General features: G+C 40.2%; 1 protein-coding gene across 9 annotated transcripts in view; it reads left to right on the top strand.

The window, feature by feature from the left end:
- The window catches only part of RBM33 (RNA binding motif protein 33), a 133,469-nt gene that overhangs the window by 4,990 nt on the left and 111,523 nt on the right, over positions 1-16,956 (top strand). For all 9 annotated transcript variants that reach the window (XM_009204292.3, XM_003896916.3, XM_009204291.3 and 6 more), the window contains one exon: positions 15,997-16,075. In XM_009204292.3, the coding sequence (XP_009202556.1) occupies positions 15,997-16,075 (79 nt within the window). The remainder of the gene's footprint in view (positions 1-15,996; positions 16,076-16,956) is intronic.

Here is a 16,956-nt window from a genome sequence, read left to right as displayed (position 1 = left end):
TGTTTTCTGTATGATTCTGAAAAATTATCTGTAATTGTATCCTAATGTATGTTAGTCAATTCCACATGATTTACCTGTGTAACTGATTAAATCATGTTAACTTGATTTTTTCAGTCCCTCAGTTTTGGGACTGAAAATTGGACATTTTAAATACTGTGATGTGGAAATTTGGGAAGTCACAATGTCCCCCCTTTTCTGGGTTTGCTGTTTCTTGTTGTGGGCTTCAGTTGTCTGGTTTTTTATGACTTGCCAAATGAAAAGAGACTCTATTTCTTGTCTCTTGTGGTCACTGATGTCCCCGTTGTGTTGTCATTGCCCAGCCAGTGATCTGATGGAGATGTCCTCAAGTGACTGGAGCTACAAATAAAACAAAACCCAAACCACAAAACAAACAAAAACTCCTGTGCTCACAGGTAGCTGAGGTTACTTCCTTGCTCATGCAGGCCACTTACCACCCCCCCCTTAGCCTCACCTTCTGCATATGTGGAGCGCAAAGATCAGCCAGAGGTTAAATCTAGGGTTCTTTCAAGTTGTTTTCTGAGCATGTGCCCAGCCTTCAGCGTGTGCATGGTCTTGTCTTCCAGATTTCCCAGTGTACATGGGAGCCCTCAACACTCTTATTCCTTCATATATTTTCCTCCTCAGCCTCTTCTTTCCCAGGCTTTTCAGTTTGTGTGTTGCTTACCTTGTCCATCGTCCCTTGCCCCAGGTGACCCTGGTTAGTGGATGTCTTTAAATGCTTTTGACAAGCACTGCCTGGTTGCTGCTGTAGCCCTGAGAGAGTTCTGAGGGGGTGATCTCTGGGCTGATTCCTCAGAGAACCACCAGACAGGTCACAATGCACAATCACAATTTTTTGAGGGCAGGTTCTTATTGACCCCTTCAGCATCACTGCGCCGGGAACACTGACTGCCATCCCCACTGCTGCCTCTGAGCTGCGAAATGCTTTCTCTGCGTCTGTTGTGATTATGAGTTCTTTCCCTGTTCTTTAATCTCTTAATGTAATGTATTGATAGATTTCCAGTGCTGAACTAAGCATGCGTTCTGGGGTTCAAAATCTTGATCTGCACATTTTGTTCTTTTTAATATACTGTTGGATTTCATTTTAGGATTTATTTGTGATCATAAGGGAGACGGACTTACTGTCTTCTTCCTTCGGATTTCTGTGTACATTTGTGCTGTCCTTTTATTTATGGTATGTTGATTTTTAGAATGAGTTGTGAAATTTTTTGGGACAGTGTAAAAATCTCTTGTTGACTGTGGAAGAACGCTTTTCTCCAGAGCCATTTGGGTCTGGTTCCCTTTAAAAAAGTTATCTTTTCAATTTTCTGTATTATTATTGATTTATTTAGTTTTATAAGATGAAAAGTAAATTGCGATCATTTAAGTTTTCCTAGAAAAATTATTCTTTATGTTCAGATTTCCACATTGATACAGAGTTAAGCAGTGCCATAGCTTCTTTTTTGTTGTTGTTGTTGTTTTGTTTTGAGACGGAGTCTTGCTCTATCTCCCAGGCAGGCTGGAGTGTAGTAGTGGTGTGATCTCGGCTCACTGCAACCTCCACCTGTTGGGTTCAAGCGATTCTTCTGCCTCAGCCTCCCAAGTAGCTGGGATTACAGGCACATGATACCACACCCAGCTAATTTTTGTATTTTTAGTAGAGACGGGGTTTCACCATGTTGACCAGGCTGGTCTGGAACTCCTGACCTCAGGTGATCTGCCTGCCTCGGTCTCCCAAAGTGCTAGGATTACAGGCATGAGCCACTGCGCCCGACCCACAGCTTCTTAAGTGTGTGTGTTGAAGGTAAATTTTTTGAGACTGAGACTCCTCAGTTTGAAGGAATTTTTAATTTTCACAACTTGATTGGTGGTTTGGTTGGGTTCAGAATTTTAGGTTTGAGTTCCTTTTTGTAAGATTTTTGGCGGCATTGCTGTGTTTTCTGGCATCCAGATCTGTTCTTGAGAAGTCTGAGGACATTCTGATTCCGAATCATTTTTATGTGACCTTTTTTCATTTTAGAAGTTTTTAACAACATTTTCTCCTCTTTGTTTGACATTTCATCCCTTAAACTTAAACTCAGCCATTTAGAAGGCTGTATGGCTAGGCTGGGAGGTGGAGATTGTAGTGAGCCAAGATTGCGCTACTGCACTCCAGCCTGGGCAACAGAGGGAAACTCTGTCTTACCAAAAAAAAAAAAAAAAAAAAAAAAAGGGTCTAGGTTCCTGGGAAAAGAAATGAGTGTCAGTTCCTGTAGATTTTAAGTCGTAATGGGAACATCCAGGAGGCTGAGCTCAGCTCATGTGTCTCTTCCTGGCTACCCAGGTTGATAGAGCAAGCCTTTATAACCCGTAATAGAAGGGGTTCTATCTTGTATCAAGCAAGACTTCTGTTATGATTGATTTTTAAACCCTGAATGAAGAAAGTTCGTTGAAAGACAAACAAATGACCAATGAGCACTATACTTCATAAACAAAAAGTTCATTATAGGGAGAACCTGTCCTGCGGCCCATGTAACAACATAAGAGATTTTTAAGACAGTGACTACAAATTATTTCTAAAGCAACATGGTATAGGAATGCTTTCTGAAAATTTGGCTTGGCTGCTCAGAACTTAATAGTTATACTGTAAGGCTCATATGTTCACTTAGAAAGTTATTGGACATCACCTGATTTCTAGTTAATATTTAAATAAAAGATCTGGATTTCTTCATCTATAAAATAAGGAATTTTGACTACTAGTGATTTGAACTAGGAACATACTATACATGAGTGTGATACTGAGGAGAAAGAAAGTTGAGAACTTTTGGGATACAAAGGTCAGCAAACTTTTTCTGTGAAGGGTCAAATAGTAAATATTTTAGGCTTGCAGGGCAGATGGGTTTTGTTGGAAGCACTGAACTCTGCCATTTACCTCGAAAGCAGCCATGGACATAGACAATATATGCCTAAATTGGAATAGCTATGTTCCATTAAAAGCTTATTTACATAGATGGGTGGTAGCTAAATTTGGGCAGAAACAGGTGGCAGGCCCTGCTTGGCCCATGGGCTTTGGTTTGCTGACCCTTAGATTAGATAATTGCTAGAACTCTATCCCAAGCTATTAGTCTATATGGTGTCTAATCCAAGTCCAGGATTCTGGAAAAGAAGAAGAAATAGAATGGTAAGTAAAAGTTTGTAACTGTAGATGTCTAATTGCTGCATGATAGAGAATTATGGAAATTTGGTGGATATCTTCAGTCTTGAAGGAAAATTGATTCCCCTGTTAAAATGGAATGTCTTGTACAATGTTTAGCCCTTAGAAGGAGATTTTCCAGGTAAGGAGGGCATTGACCTCTTTCGTTTTGCTCAGTTAATCTTTTACTCCTTGGCTTTCATGGATACGCTGTTCTTCCTTTAAAGTTCTGGACTAATGTGGACACATTTCTTCTTGGTTTATATTTAGTGTGACTGCTATGAACTGGAACTTTAAAAAGGATTTGTCTGTATTCTAAAGAAAAACAGGGAAATGACTCAGAATATATTAAGAATACAAAGAGGCTGTACAGGGTTCTTGTGCTAGCTTGCCCTATAAATTTTGAGTCATTATTTCACTTAGCGCAATGTCTTCAGGGGTCATCAGTGTTGTAGCATGTGTCAGAACTTCCTTTTTAAGGCTAAATAATATTCCAATATGTATCTGTGCTACTTTTTTTTTTTAAAACCATATATCCTTCAATAGACTCTTGAGTTGCTTCCACCTTTTGGCTATTGTAAGTAATACTAATATGAGCCTGGGTATATTAATACGTCTTCAAGTGTCTGTTTTTAGTTCTTTAGAGTGTATACCCAGAAATGGAATTGTCACACCAGTCCTTGGATTTAGGGGCCAGTCTTAATCCAGAATGACTTCATTTTAACTAATTACCTCTGCATAGATTCTGTTTCTAAATAAGGCCACATTCTAAGGTTCTGGTGGACATGCCCTTTTGGGGGGTGCTGTGGTATGATTAAAAAATGAATATTTTTTTCTGCCCTGGTTCCCTGGGCAGAACTTTGGAAACCCTTTGAATTTACTATCTTTTCTATGCTAATGAGATGGCTTATAGCAGGGGTGGGGGCCCTAGATAGCTTTGGGGTGGGGGCTTGTCAGAAAAACTAACCCCATGTTAAGAGGGTTAGAATGTTCAGCCTCAACCCCCAGCCTCCCTCGAGGGGAGAGGGGCTGAAGATTGGTTGTAATCACCATTAGTCAGTGTAATCGTTGGGTTTAGGGAGCTTCTGAGTTGGTGAGCACCTCCTCGTGCTAGGAGGGTGGTGCACCCTGACCCCTCAGACTAGCCCTGTGTTGCTCTTCATCTGGCTCTTCATTTGTATCCTTTATAATAAACTGTAATAGTAAGTACAGTGTTTTCCTGAGTCCTGTGAATTGTTATAGTAATAGCAATGGGTGGAGGTGTGATAACCCCAGCATTTCTAGACTTTAGCCAGGGATAAGTGTGAGTAGCCTGGGCATCTCGTTGCAGTTGGCATCTGAAGTGGGACAGCTTTGTGAAACTGAGTCCTTAATCTGTGGGGCCTGCCCTAACTCCAGATGATTAGTGTTAGGATTGAGTGGAATTGTTGGTGTTGCAGTATGATTGTGCAATTTAGTACAGTCAGCAAGTCAAATTTTAAAAAATATTGCAAAAGATGGCTGAGTGAAGTGTAATAATACAAATGCAGCATTTTAAAAACCAAACTAATTAACTTCTACCCCACCCTCAAACAAACCAGCACATGTATCCGTCAATCCACAGCTAATATTCCAGTTTCAAAATGCTGATGTTTTCATTGACTTCTCCTTCCTTGTTATTTTCAGTCAGTCAACATGCCTTGGAATTTCTAAATTGACAGTTTCTAGTTCATGAATTTGTCTTATTCTCCCCTCTGTTTCTGCGCTGCGATGCTCACCACATTTTTTTTTTTCCTTAATGGTTGGTTTGTAGTTATTTTGTTTTACCATTGTTTATGTTTTAGTGATTAGTTAGTTCTTGCTTCTTGCTACTAGATTACCCTTTCTAAACTGGGGTTGTGTTGCATATGAAGTATAGCTTTCTCACGTTGCTTTTCTAGTGATGCCCCAAATCTTTACCACCTTTTCTTTCTGACTACTTCTGTCAATGAGTATGTCAACTTACCTGAACTCCTCGCTGTGCTCTAGGCTCGTGAGCACTTCTTAGCCTCTGTGCTGTTATTTCCCTGGAATGCCCATCTACTTGACAAAAATATAGTCATTGTGAGCCTTCATCTCAGTTATTACCTAGTGTGTCAAACCAGACTTGATTTCCCCATCCGTCATCACTTTGTATGTATTTTTTGTTTTGGAATCTTTACTCAAATTTCAGTCATTCCGTTAATTTAAATTCATTTGCTTTTTTGCTGTTAAATTTACATAATGTGAAATTTAATACTTCATTAAAAATATTGTATGTTGTCCTGTTTTAATAATTTTATTTGTCTACACATTATGTGTTCACCTGTGTGCACGGATAAACATTGGTGGTGATGTTCTCCTAGTTGTACAATTGTTTTTATCAGAGAAATTTGGGATGATTTTAATATCTTTGTACTTTTAGGTATTGCAATAATATTTCATAATGATCATGTATTAGTCTAGTATAGATAATCAAGCTATTACGTTAATAAATGAGTGTTTTAAAAGTTTCAGGAAGAATAAAGAGGACCATAAATCCATAATTAATTCTTTGTGAAGAGATAACTACCATTATAGCAGTTTGGCTTATATCCTGGGCACACGCGTACACATGTATTTTACATACACAATGGCCATACCATATTGTATGATCCCCTCCATGATATTATTGGGGATATTTTTTCATGTCAGGAAACATAGTTTGCCTTTAAAATTCTTACTGCTGCCTAATGTGTAACTACATGACTGTACTTTTATTTGACCTCTCTGCTCTGGCTTTTTTTGTTGGGCATTTGGTTTATTTCTACTTTTTCCTATTAATAGAACACTTCTTGATGAACATCCTTGTACATACTACCTTTGTTCACTCAATGATGAACAGTATTTCTCAAAGTCTTGGGAGTCCCCAAGACTGTTTCAGAGTGTCTGTGAAGTCAGACTATTTTCATAATGGTATTAAGGCAGTTTGCCTTTTTTTACCGTGCTGATATTTGCATCAGTGTTGCAAAAGTAATGGTGGGTACATTCTCTGGTGGTTTAACGTTAAGGCAGTGGCAAGTATTTAATTAAATCTTGATCCTAGAGTGCATTTAAAAAATATTTGTGACAAATAGGAAACATATGCATAAAGGACTTCTGTTTCGTCATGAAGTATAACAGTTGTCTTCAGGAAAAATGCCTGTCCAGCTGGCAGGGTAGTGTGCACCTGTATTCTCAGCGACTTGGAGGCTGAGGCAGGAAGATCGCTTGAATCCAGGAGTTCAGTCCAGTCTGGGTAACATTGCAAGACCCCGTCTCTTAAAAAAAAAAAAAAAAAAAAAGGTACTTGTTCAACTTAATAGTGAGGTGCACTGGCTTTTCTTATTTCTTCTGTGGAATATCATTTTTACTTGAAAGGACAATTGACAGACTGTGGTTATTCAGATTTTTGTGCTTGGCAGATAGATTCTTGAAAATGAAGTGAGCCTGTCACTTCTAGTAAAACAGTGTACGTACGTTATTTGTTGCCAATGATAACATGTAAGTTTTCAGACAAAAATGAGAATTTTGGAATACTTGTATTTGATACTGTGAGGTTGAGAACTTCCCAGCACTTGAAGACTTTCCTGATGAGATTGGTGATGTTATTAACCAGTGTGATTTTTTATATTGGATAATGAAATGTGTTAGCATTTGGAGTACTACATGAATCAGGGAACCAGTGTTTTCAAAATGACCACTGCATGGTGGCACAAAATCATGGTTAAAGGTCCAATAACAGTGCAAGACATGCTTGTTCTTTAACATAAGAGGGTATGAAATATTCATTGCTGTGGCTTCAGATTCTGCATTGCAGCCGATCTTTAAGAAATGGCCACTTTTTAATTATTAGTGTAGTATCAAAGAAGAATATCTGAAATTGTTTGAAAAGACAAAGTACTTCTTTTTACAACTATGTATCTATTTGGAGTCGGATTTCTTTCATGTATTTCAGTCAAAAAATATATCGAATGAGACTTGTCTCAGGAAAAAATATATATATATCACAGGAGATTGAATGCAGAAGCAGATAGAATTCAGCTGTTTTCTATAAAGTCAGATGTTAAAGAGTTTTGGAAAACTGTAAAAAATACTTGTTTTATAGACTTTTTGTCATTAAAATATGTCGCATTAACATGTAATACTGGTTTGTTTCTTAAGTTTTACTCTGTTCTCTTTAAAATTATAGTCAACCCAGTTTGTACCAGCTGACCCTTACCTCATTTCCCGTCTTCTTTACCCTCCTGCTCTAGTCTTTTCCAATAAAGGCCTTAAGTTATGTACCATATATTAGTTTATTGGGATTACTGTTTGTCTTTTCTTACTAGAATGTAACCTACACAGGGTGAAGATTTTTTTTTTTTGGTATGTCAGGTGTCTAGAACAGTGCCTGGCATATATTACGTGGTCAAGAAATAGTTGTTGAGTGAAGGATACAGGTTTCACGACCCTTCAGTTCTATTCATATTTTCTGCTTATCTTGCATTCTCTGATTTTGGAATGATTTCAACAGCCGCTTTCCTTAGCTGTTTTATGGTGTCTCTCCTTTGGGAAAATACTTTAATTATTTTTGATGATCCTGGCCTCTAATTTTGGCTTTTGTGGATTTAACTCTGAAATTTCCAGGAAGTGCTGTGTAGCACGATGGCAGTTAAATTTCCTTCCGGAGGTCCTGCACTGACGCGCAGTGTGAGATGAACACAGGGATTCCTAACCCTAGCTGTCCGTCAGAATTAGTGGGAGCTTTAAAAAGCAGAAAGAGCCCATAATCAAAAATCAGTGAGGAGGCCGGAGATCATGTACTTGCTACAAGGTTTCTAGGTGATTGCTATTAGCTAACCTGGCAAAAAGATGTTCTCATTTCAGCGGAATTGGATGCTGTTTTTTTCCTCCTTTTTTCTTGTTTTGGTCTCACTATTTTGGCCAGGCTGACCTCAAGCAGTCCTCCCTTCTCAGGCTCCGAAGTAGCTAGGGCAACAGACTCCAGCCACTGTACCCAGTGGATGCTCTAATTAATTAGCAATGGCTGCCATGGATGATTGTGATTAAGTACTATTTCCTTTGCTGTGTCTTAATGAGAAAAAAGCCACAAGCCAAATTTTTGGCTTATAAAATATTGGGACTTTGGTTATGTTTTCATGGATAGAGAATGCTCCTTGTTTTCATGAAGCATGACTTTTGATGTTTTTAAATTGATTAAAACTATTTTTTGGCCTAACATGTATCAGGGACAGTGCATCCTGTACATTTAAAAATAATGTATATTTTGCAGTTATTGGTCCAAGTACCCTGTATTTGTTAGTTCTAATTGATTTATAGTATTTGAGTCCTCTGTATCCTTATTAATCTTTTACCTGGATTTCATATTTGTTGAGAGTAGGGTGTTGAATTCTCGGTAAGTGTTAATGTAGAGCAGTCTCTTTCTCCCTTCATTTTTGTCAGCATTTGCTACATGAATTTTGGTGTTCTGTTTCAGTGCATATATGTTTATAATTGTTATATCTTGATGAATTGACCCTTTGGTTGGTATACAGTATTCTTTCTTTTTGAAACAATTTTGAATTTAAAAATCTATTTTATCTGATACTAGTGTAACTGCCAGTTGCCTTTTGGTTACTATTTGCATGAAATATCTTTTTCCATCATTTCACTTTCAATTTATTAGTGTCTTTGGGTCTAAAGTGAGTCTCTAATAGGCAGCATATAGTTGGATTTTTTTTTTGAGACGGAGTCTCACTCTGTTGCCCAGGCTGGAGTGCAGTGGTGTGATCTCAGCCCACTGCAACCTCTGCCTCCCGGGTTCAAGCGATTCTCCTGCCTCAACCTCCTGAGTAGCTGGGTTTATAGGCACGCGCCACCAAGCCTGGCTAATTTTTATATTTTTAGTAGAGACGGGGTTTCACCATCTTGGTCAGGTTGGTCTCAAACTCCTGACCTCGTGATCCGCCGGCGTTGGCCTCCCAAAGTGCTGGGATTATAGGCGAGAGCCACCGCACCTGGCTGTTTGTTTGTTTTTAATCCACTCTGCCAGTCTGTGATGTGACAGAAGATAGTCAAGTGGGAAATGCCAGATGCCGGTCCTTCCAGTGGAACAACTGTTGACCTGGCAAGAACTGTTGGGAGCAACCGTTTTGGAACTTTGGAACCTAACATTGGTTTTCATCACTGATGAGCTGGTACAGAGGTTCTCTCTGTTATTTTCATCCCCCTCCGCTGAAGCAGTTTCTCTTTCGGCTTTGTTCATTTTTCCTTTTTATTGGATGCAGGCATTTAAGGAAATCTACCAGGTCACTAGTTGATTAGGGAGATAACAGAAGAGAGACTTCAGTGACCACACTTAAGAAGGAATATAATAAATAGTAGTTTTAAAAAGCCATTAAACAGATGGACAGCAACCTTCATTGTGTAACAGCAGCAACTCTGGGGAAGAATCTGGTTTCTAGAGTTACTACATTGCAATGTACAAAATATCCAGTTTTAAATAGTAAATAGTAAATAAAATATTACATTGTATACAAAGAAGCCTGAAAGTATGGCACATTCATAGGAGAAAAAGAAATAGAAGCCGGGCGCGGTGGCTCAAGCCTGTAATCCCAGCACTTTGGGAGGCCGAGACGGGCAAATCACGAGGTCAGGAGATCGAGACCATCCTGGCTAACCCGGTGAAACCCCGTCTCTACTAAAAATACAAAAAACTAGCCGGGCGAGGTGGCAGGCGCCTGTAGTCCCAGCTACTCGGGAGGCTAAGGCAGGAGAATGGCGTAAACCCGGGAGGCGGAGTTTGCAGTGAGCTGAGATCCGGCCACTGCACTCCAGCCTGGGCGACAGAGCGAGACTCTGTCTCAAAAAAAAGAAATAGAAACCACCCACAAGGATACCCAGACATTGGATTTACTAGACAGATGCTTTAACCTTCTTAAATACGCTTAAAGTGCTTTAGGAAACTGTGAACCAAAAAACTAAAGGAGATCTGGAGAGTGATATATGAAGTAGAGAATATTAATAAAGAAATTATTAGAAGGAAACAACTTCTAGAACTCAGAAGTACAGTAGCTAAAGTAAGCTCTTTAGAGAGGATCAATAGCAGATTTGAGCAAGCAGAAGAATCAGCAAACTTGAAGGTCAATTGAGATGATCCCGTTGGAAGAGCAGAATGATAAAACAATGCGTAAAAATGAACAGAGTCTAAAAGACCTATTGGACACCACCAAGTGTACTTATATACACATAGGAGACCCACAAGAGCAAGAAATTGACAGAAAAAAAATTTGAGGAAATAATGGCTTAAAATTGCCAAATTTATAAACAAATATATAGATAAAAGATAGAATCTGTACATCTAAGTATACCACACACTGGATATATTAAAACAACAGAAATTTATTCACAGGTCAGGAGACCAGAAGTCCATATTAATGTACCAGCAGGGCCACACTCCCTGTGAAGCCTCTAGGGGAGAATCCTTTGCCTCTTCCAGCTTTTGGTGGCTTCCTGCATTCCTTGGCTTATGGCAGCATAACTCAAGTCTTTGGCTTCACATGACCTTTCTCCTCTGTGTGTGTCTGTTTGTACCCAAATCTCTGTCTCCTTATGTAGATATCAGTCATCATTGAATTTAGTGCCCTCTTTAATATCCAGTGTGATCTCATCCTAACTTGATTACGCCTGTAAATAGCTTTTTAAGTTTTAGAGACAGGGGCTTGCTCTTTTGCCCAGGCTAGACTGTAGTGAGTCAGTCATAGCTGACTATACCCTCTGCCTCCTGGGCTCAAGCAGTCCTCCCACTGCAACCTCCTGAATGGCTGAGACTGCAGGTGTACACCACCACACCCAACTAATTTTTAAAGTTTTTTTGTAGAGATAGGATCTGGATATATTGCCCAGGCTGGTCTTGAACTCCTGGCCTCAAGCGACTACCTTGGCCTCCCTAAGTTTTGGGATTACAGGCATGAGTCATTATGCTTGGCCTTGTTTCTAAATAAAATCACATTCACAGGTGGCAGAAGGAGTGGTAAGACTTAAGCGTGTATTTTTTCGGGGGGACACAATTCAACAGTTAGAAGCAATTCTGCTATAAACAAATTTCTTCGTGTTTTGTTCATGTGTGAATGTCTTTATTTCACCTTAATTTTTGAAAGATCGTGTTGGTGGATTTAGGTCTCTTTCTTTGAGCACTTTGAATAGGTCATCTAGCTAAGTAGCCTCTGGCTACTTCCGTTTTGACGAGAAACAACTATTGCAGTTCCATTGTAGGTGATGAGTCATTTTTGTTTTGGTGCTCTCAAGGTTTTTTTCCTGTGTCTTTGGCTTTGAAACATTTTGACTATGTGGCGTGTGTTTGTGAATCTCTGAGTTTATTATCGTTTGAGTTTGTCGAGCCTTCTGGATGTGTAGATATTTTCCAGTACATTTTGGAAGTGGTCAGCCATTATTTCTTTGAGTGTTTTTTCCTATTCCTGTCTGTCCTCTCCTTCTGGTGCTCCCATTACACATATATTGTTGTGCCTCCTAATGGCCCCACATTTCTTTGAGGCTGGGTTCAGTTTTCATTTTCTAATTTCTGTTCTTTGGATTATGTCATCTCTGTTGATCTGTTTTCAAGTTTACTAATTCTTCTGCCAGTTCACATCTACTGAGCCCCTCTAATGAATTCATTTCAGTTATTTTTCAATTTCAGAATTTCTATTTGGTTTTTAAAAATAATTTCTGTCTCTTCGTGTGTCTCTGTGTGTGTGTGTGTGTGTATATATATGTTTTTTTTTTTTTTTTGAAACGGAGTCTCACTTTGTCGCCAGCTGGAGTGCAGTGGTGCAATCTCCGCTCACTGCAATCTCCACCTCCCCGGTTCAAGCCATTCTCCCGCCTCAGCCTCCTGAGTAGCTGGGATTACAGGCACTCATCACTACACCCACCTAATTTTTGTATTTTTAGTAGAGACAGGTTTCATCGTGTTGGCCAGCATGGTCTTGATCTCTTGACCTCGTGATCCCCCTGCCTTGGCCTCCCAAAGGGGTTTTTTTTTTTTTTTTTTTTTCAAGACAGAGTCTTGCTCTGTGGCCCAGGCTGGAGTACAGTGGTGTGGTCTCAGCTCATTGCAACCTCTGCCTCCTGGGTTCAAGCAATTCTCTTGCCTCAGCCTCCCGAGTAGCTGGGATTACAGGTGTGTGCCAGTACATCTGGCTAATTTTTGTATTTTTAGTAGAGATGGAGTTTTGTCATGTTGGCCAGGCTGGTCTTGAACTCCTGACCTCAAGTGATCCACCTGCCTTGGCCTCCCAAAGTGCTGGGATTACAGGTGTGAGCCACTGTGCCTGGCCTCTTTATTCATATTCTTTATTTGACCTGACACTGTCATCATGTTTTCTTTTGGTTTTTTGATCATGGTTTCATTTAATTCTTTGAACATATTTATAATGGCTACTTACAGATCTTTTTCTGTGAAATCTGACGCCTGGTCCTCTCACATGGAGTTTATGTTGCCTGCTTTTTGTTGTCATTGGATTATAGGTTATACTTTCTTGTTTCTTCCATATCTTCCATATCTTGTAATTTTTTGTTGAAGTCTGGACATTTTAGATAATACATCGTAGCAACTCTGGGTGCTGGTCTCCCTGTTTTCCCACACCTGGGCTTATTACTGTTATTTGCTTCTTTACTCCTTTGTTGATTGGCTGGGGTATTTTAATGAAGTGTTCACCCCTCCCTGGAAGCTTTTGATGTTGCTCTGCAGTGACCACAGCCTTGGGCATGCACAGTTACCCTGGGATGGTTGTCATGGCTTTTATTGTCTCTCTCTGAGTACACTTTCTGTAATGCTCTGGGGCATAAATTGCTTTATAAATTGAGCCCATCACATTCAGGCTCCTTTGAATGGATAGTGTCCATGTTAGTGTTTGAGATTTGTTCTGACCCAAGCAGAGGCCCTGCTCACCTGTCTGTGTCCCCATTTCTCTCCAGCACAGCAGCTCATCTACATTCTGGCCATATTTCCAGCTGCTTTTACCGCTCTCTTCCCAATTAGCTCTCACCAGAACTCTCCCTCACTGTTTCTAGGAGCACTGTTTGACTTGAAGTCAGTTTCTTTGGAGAGTTTTGGAGCACTCTGGTTCTAAATGTCTGCTTCCTCACCCCCCACCTCTCTGAGCCACAGCACTTGTGCTGTGGCTGTGGACAGTGGTGTAGCAGTCTTTGGGGGATACCCTTGCCTTAGGAGCTGAGTGCCTGGGAACTGGGGGAAGGCAGCAGCCCCAGGTCTCCTCAACTTGACTTTCTTGGTGTGGGACCCCCAGTCCTTGACCCAGGGCAGGGGTTCTCTGGGCCCAGCAGTGTCTGTCCCATGAATGGGACCTGAGTGGAAGAAAGGAGCCCATCCCTCTCGCTCACACTCACCCAGAACTCAGCCCTCAACAACGGGTAGGGGGGGTGGGATGTGAAATGCGGAGGTCCTTGTCCTCCAGCTGGGAGCTGAGTGGGGAGGGAGGGTGTCCTGTGTTCTTGGTTGCACTGGTCTCGAGTGGAATCTTAGCGTTACTGTTTCGAGGATGAAGAGGGGTGGGTCCTGGTTTAAAACCCATTAATTCTGGCTTCCATTCTTGGCAAATTTTTGGTAGATTTCTGGAATAAGTGTCTTTTCATTTGTTGTATGTCTTTAGAATTATTCTTAGAGACTCTAAGTGGTTATTATATGAAACAGTTTTCACCAGGCTCACAGAGAGAGGACCCATGGAGTTCCTCGTTCTGTCATATTGGAAGTGGAACTTCTTGAGGCTACTAATTCTTTAATGTCTTTAATTCTTGGATTTTCTTTTCTTTCTGCTTCTTTTTTTTTTTTTTTGTTAAAGCCCTCGTTCTGTTCGGTAGTTAGTTATATTAGGCCATTCTCACAGGGCTATAAAGAAATACTGGAGACTGGGTAATTCGTAAAGAAGAGAAGTTTAATTGGCTTATGGCTCTGTAGGCTGTACAAGTGTGGCGTCAGTGCCTGCTCAGTTTGTGGGGAGGCCTCAGGGAGCTTTTACTCATGGTGGAAGGCCAAGCAGGAGCAGGCACTTACCTTATGTGGCAAAAGAAGGAGCAAGAGAGTGAGCGGAGGTAGGGAGGGGTGCCACACTGTACAACAACCAAATCTCCAGAGAGCTCACTGGGTATGGTGAGGACAGCACCAAGCCATGCCGAATCTGCCCCCAGGACCCAAATGCCTCCCACCAGGCCCCACCTCCAACACTGGGGATTACAATTCAACATGAGATTTGGCAGGGACGTATATTCAAACTATATCAGTAGTGTTTGGTAAGAGTAGATATATTACTTTGGTAGAACTTGGTTGATTTCCAGCTCCAGGCTGGGAAAATTCTGAGGCTTTATATCATCTGGCCCTCCCTACCCCAGCCACCTACCCCTAGGGTAGACTCTTTCTGGGGAGACAGATCTGTGTGCTGCTGTCTCTCCAATTTCTTTGCTTGTGTGTATGTCTGAGATGAAAACCTTTAATTTCAATTCTTTGTTTACTAGGAATAAAAATAACTTTGTCAGGTGCCACCCATTTGTCAGTTCTTGTATTTTAAAATACATTGTCAAATTTAATGTTCCAGCAAATTTATGAAGTAGACAATAGCTTCATTTTTACAGAAAAAGAAACAGGCCTCTAAAGGGCTCTGCTGTTCATTGCTCTTTCTTCACTGTCCATTTCAGTAGCCACTTGTCACACATGGCACCAAGCACTTGGAATGTGGCTTGTTCACACTGAGATGTGAGATGTGCTGTGTGTGCAAAATGCGCATTTAGTATGGAAAAAATGTAAAATATGCTGTTAATATTTTCTGTATTGATTACACACTATGATTTTATTTATGTATTTATATATATATATATTTACATGTATATTTATATACACACTTTTTTTATGGAGACAGAATCTCCCTCTGTCACCCAGGCTGGAGTGCAGTGGTGCGATCTCGGCTCACTGCAACTTTTGCCTCCTGGTTCAAGTGATTCTCGTGCCTCAGCCTCCCAAGTAGCTGGGATAGCTGGGACTACAGACGTGCACCTCCATGCCTGGCTAATTTTTTTTTTTTTGTATTTTTTTAGTAGAGGTGGGGTTTTGCTGTGTTGGACAGGCTGGTCTCAAACTCCTGACCTCAAGTGATCCATCCACCTTAGCCTCCCAAAGTGCTGGGATTACAGGCATGAGCCACCACACCTGGCCATACGTACTGTGATAATATTTTGGATATACTATGTGAAATAAAATGTATTGTTAAAATATGGCCTGTTAAAGTTTCATCTATTTCTCTTTACCTTTTATAAATGTAGCTACTAGAAAACCTGGAATTAGGTGTGTGCTTATACTTTCGTTGCTCAGCACGTCCTGCATAATCTCTGTTTTGCTTAAGTGGAATCTTAGCTTTCCATGATTTGGAAAAGTGTGACAATTACAAAAAGTATTGTAAAAGTCTCCAACTTTTTAGCACATCACATTTTTTTTACGCAGTAAAAAAACACTCAAAAGCCATTTTATTAAAAAAAAAAAACACTTTAATAACATTTGTGGTTTTTTTTTGAAAACTTATTAGTGATTTTTCATGTCCAACAATATTCAGTGAATTGGTTTTCTTGGATAGCTTTGTGTTTTTTAAGATGTTTCATTATTGAAAATGGCTAAAGTGTTTATGACAGTTATATATGAAACTTTTGTAATTTGAAATGTCAAGTCAGGAATCTTTAAAAAAGTTGTTTTAGTGTTTGAATTATTTGCATTGTATCTATTTTAACTTAGTAAAACTGACTTCAATGGACTGTTCTCACAGATGATGACTTTGACCAGTTTGATAAGCCTGGCGCGGAACGGTCGTGGAGAAGAAGAGCTGCTGATGAGGACTGGGACAGGTACGTGCCCCCTGTGCTTCACCTGACTGCCCGTGCCGATCTCTGTCATTCTAACCCTTGGCTCCCGAGGGGTCTTTACTGAACACAGCACCTTGACTACCTGGTGCTCTCTCTTGAGTGGGGCTGTCCCTCCTGGGCTAAAGTGAAGCTTCTCCATGCAGAAGGCTGACGTGGGCTCCTGTTCCAGGCCTGTGTTGTATGGAGGGCTGCCAACAGATCATAGGTCTTCTGTCCTTTTTCTTTGTTTTTGTACAGTAATGATACTGACTGTGGACACCCAGAGCCATTACTGGAGTGGCCTTGTGCCAGAGTTCCTTAAGCTCTACTTTGTACTGAATATCTGGCTACACTTTAATGTTTTTTCCATTCTAATATGTGTAGATGGTATTTCACTAATTTTAATTTTCATGTTCCTGGTTACCAGTGAAGATGAAGATACCTGTTTAGGAATGGATGAAAATGACCTGTTTAGGAATACACACAAACACAATTTAAAAATCCACAGTAATGACAGGTGGTAGTTTGATGGAGTGGTTACCTCTGGCAAGGGGTTATAATAGAGGTTAGAGATGTGTTCTGGGAGAAATACCAGTGGGCTTAATCTGGGTGGTGGGGCTGAGAAATGTTGGTTATTCTTTATAACTTTTTTAACATCTTAAATACTGTGTTGAGAAAATGTAACAATTACTTTGAAGCTGCAGTCAATTTGAAAACGGCAGTGTCACATCTAGAAGTTTTATAGAATAATCTACCTTGAGAACTATGAGGCCCTTACAGTCCACATAAAGCTGATTGCTCTTCAGTGACTCATGCAGTGTATTAGGATTCTCCAGAGCAGCAGAACCAAAAGAATATATACAGAAAGATTCATTATGAAGGAC

This window comes from Papio anubis, chromosome 4 (genome assembly GCF_008728515.1).
Source record: "Papio anubis isolate 15944 chromosome 4, Panubis1.0, whole genome shotgun sequence".
Taxonomy (NCBI): Eukaryota; Metazoa; Chordata; class Mammalia; order Primates; family Cercopithecidae; genus Papio; species Papio anubis.
Note: the sequence above shows the minus strand (reverse complement) of the source record. Positions and strands in the feature narration are given on the sequence as shown.